Source organism: Aplysia californica, unplaced genomic scaffold (assembly GCF_000002075.1).
Source record: "Aplysia californica isolate F4 #8 unplaced genomic scaffold, AplCal3.0 scaffold00650, whole genome shotgun sequence".
In the NCBI taxonomy this organism is placed as follows: Eukaryota; Metazoa; Mollusca; class Gastropoda; order Aplysiida; family Aplysiidae; genus Aplysia; species Aplysia californica.
In genome coordinates this window covers 332,271-333,491 of record NW_004797920.1, presented here as the reverse complement: position 1 = coordinate 333,491, position 1,221 = coordinate 332,271, and the positions used below count along the sequence as shown (strand labels likewise).

The 1,221-nt window shown below is 41.0% G+C and overlaps 1 protein-coding gene across 1 annotated transcript in view; it reads left to right on the top strand.

The window, feature by feature from the left end:
* Positions 1-1,221, top strand: part of LOC101859269 (multiple epidermal growth factor-like domains protein 8) — a 55,829-nt gene that overhangs the window by 41,513 nt on the left and 13,095 nt on the right. Inside the window, exon 30 of the mRNA XM_035972332.1 lies at positions 700-914. Within this exon, the coding sequence (XP_035828225.1) occupies positions 700-914 (215 nt within the window). The remainder of the gene's footprint in view (positions 1-699; positions 915-1,221) is intronic.

The following is a 1,221-nucleotide window of genomic DNA, read 5'->3' as shown; positions in this document are numbered from 1 at the left end:
ATAAATTTAAAGAAAAAATGATATTGGAGCGGGGAGCGGAGCACCTATGGCAATGCCCGGAGTGCTATGATGTTGTTCCCAGGATCAAGTAATTAAGTAATCAAATTTAAAAAATCAATATTTAGAAGATGTGTAAGATTAGTAATCATCCTATGATACTATGATATTAGAAGAAGCAAACAAGTTTATCAATCTGAAAGTCCTGATTAAATGTGCACAATCTGTGTCTACGTCTGCCTCTTTTGCTATCTTTTTTTTTTTTTACTTTGAGAAGAAGATTTTTTAAGTCTTTGTGTTATTTCAAGTGTCTCCAAGGGGGACTGTTTACTAAATAAATGTTTAACATGTTTTTTTAACTACCCTTCGCCCTCTGAGACCTAACATTGAGAACTCACTCTATGGAACATTACAGCAACTGCAGCAAACCTGCACTTATCACTACATGGCATTGGAAAGAAGGGCGAGAGCCCAGCTGTTGATGGATTGACATTATTATGTTGCTATGTTTTCCCTAAATATAATGACATTATTATGTTGCTATGAAAAGATAGCGACGATATGTTGCTATAATTTCCTTACAGCTATGATTTCCTTACAGATAATGACGATATGTTGCTATGATTTCCCTAAAGATAACGACGATATTATGATATGATTTCCTTAAGACAATGACGATATTATATTTGCTGTTATTTCCAGGCGAGATTGGCCGCTACTTCAACCAGATGCCGGTGTACAACTGGAACTGTGTGACGGTGTCCCTCAAGCCCACCAACGTGACCAAGTTCCAGTCAGTACCGCCCGAGCAGTGCCCGGCGCGCTGCGTCAGCTACACCACGTGCCACAGCTGCCTCATGGCGCCGGGCTCGGAGGGCGGCTCCAAGGAGTGTCTGTGGAGCGTCACGCTGCAGGAGGTGAGGGGCGTGCTTGGCTTGTGTATTTAGTTTTGAGTAAGAGTTTTACGGCGCTCGCAACTGCATAAGCCCACTTACTTACATCTAACAAAAAACGCAGTGCTGTGGTGTGGTTTGCTCTTTCTTTCCTATCAAACATCTTTTGTCCTTATCTCTCCTTCCTTTTTGTGTTTGTTACTCTCTTGTAACACTTCTAATCTACTTATATGGCCTTATTGTGTTGCAAGTGCCGTAAAACTCTTTACTGCTAAATAAACAAAACTTGTTACTAAACCTAGACTCCAACTCTCAACATCCCCCTCCGTAC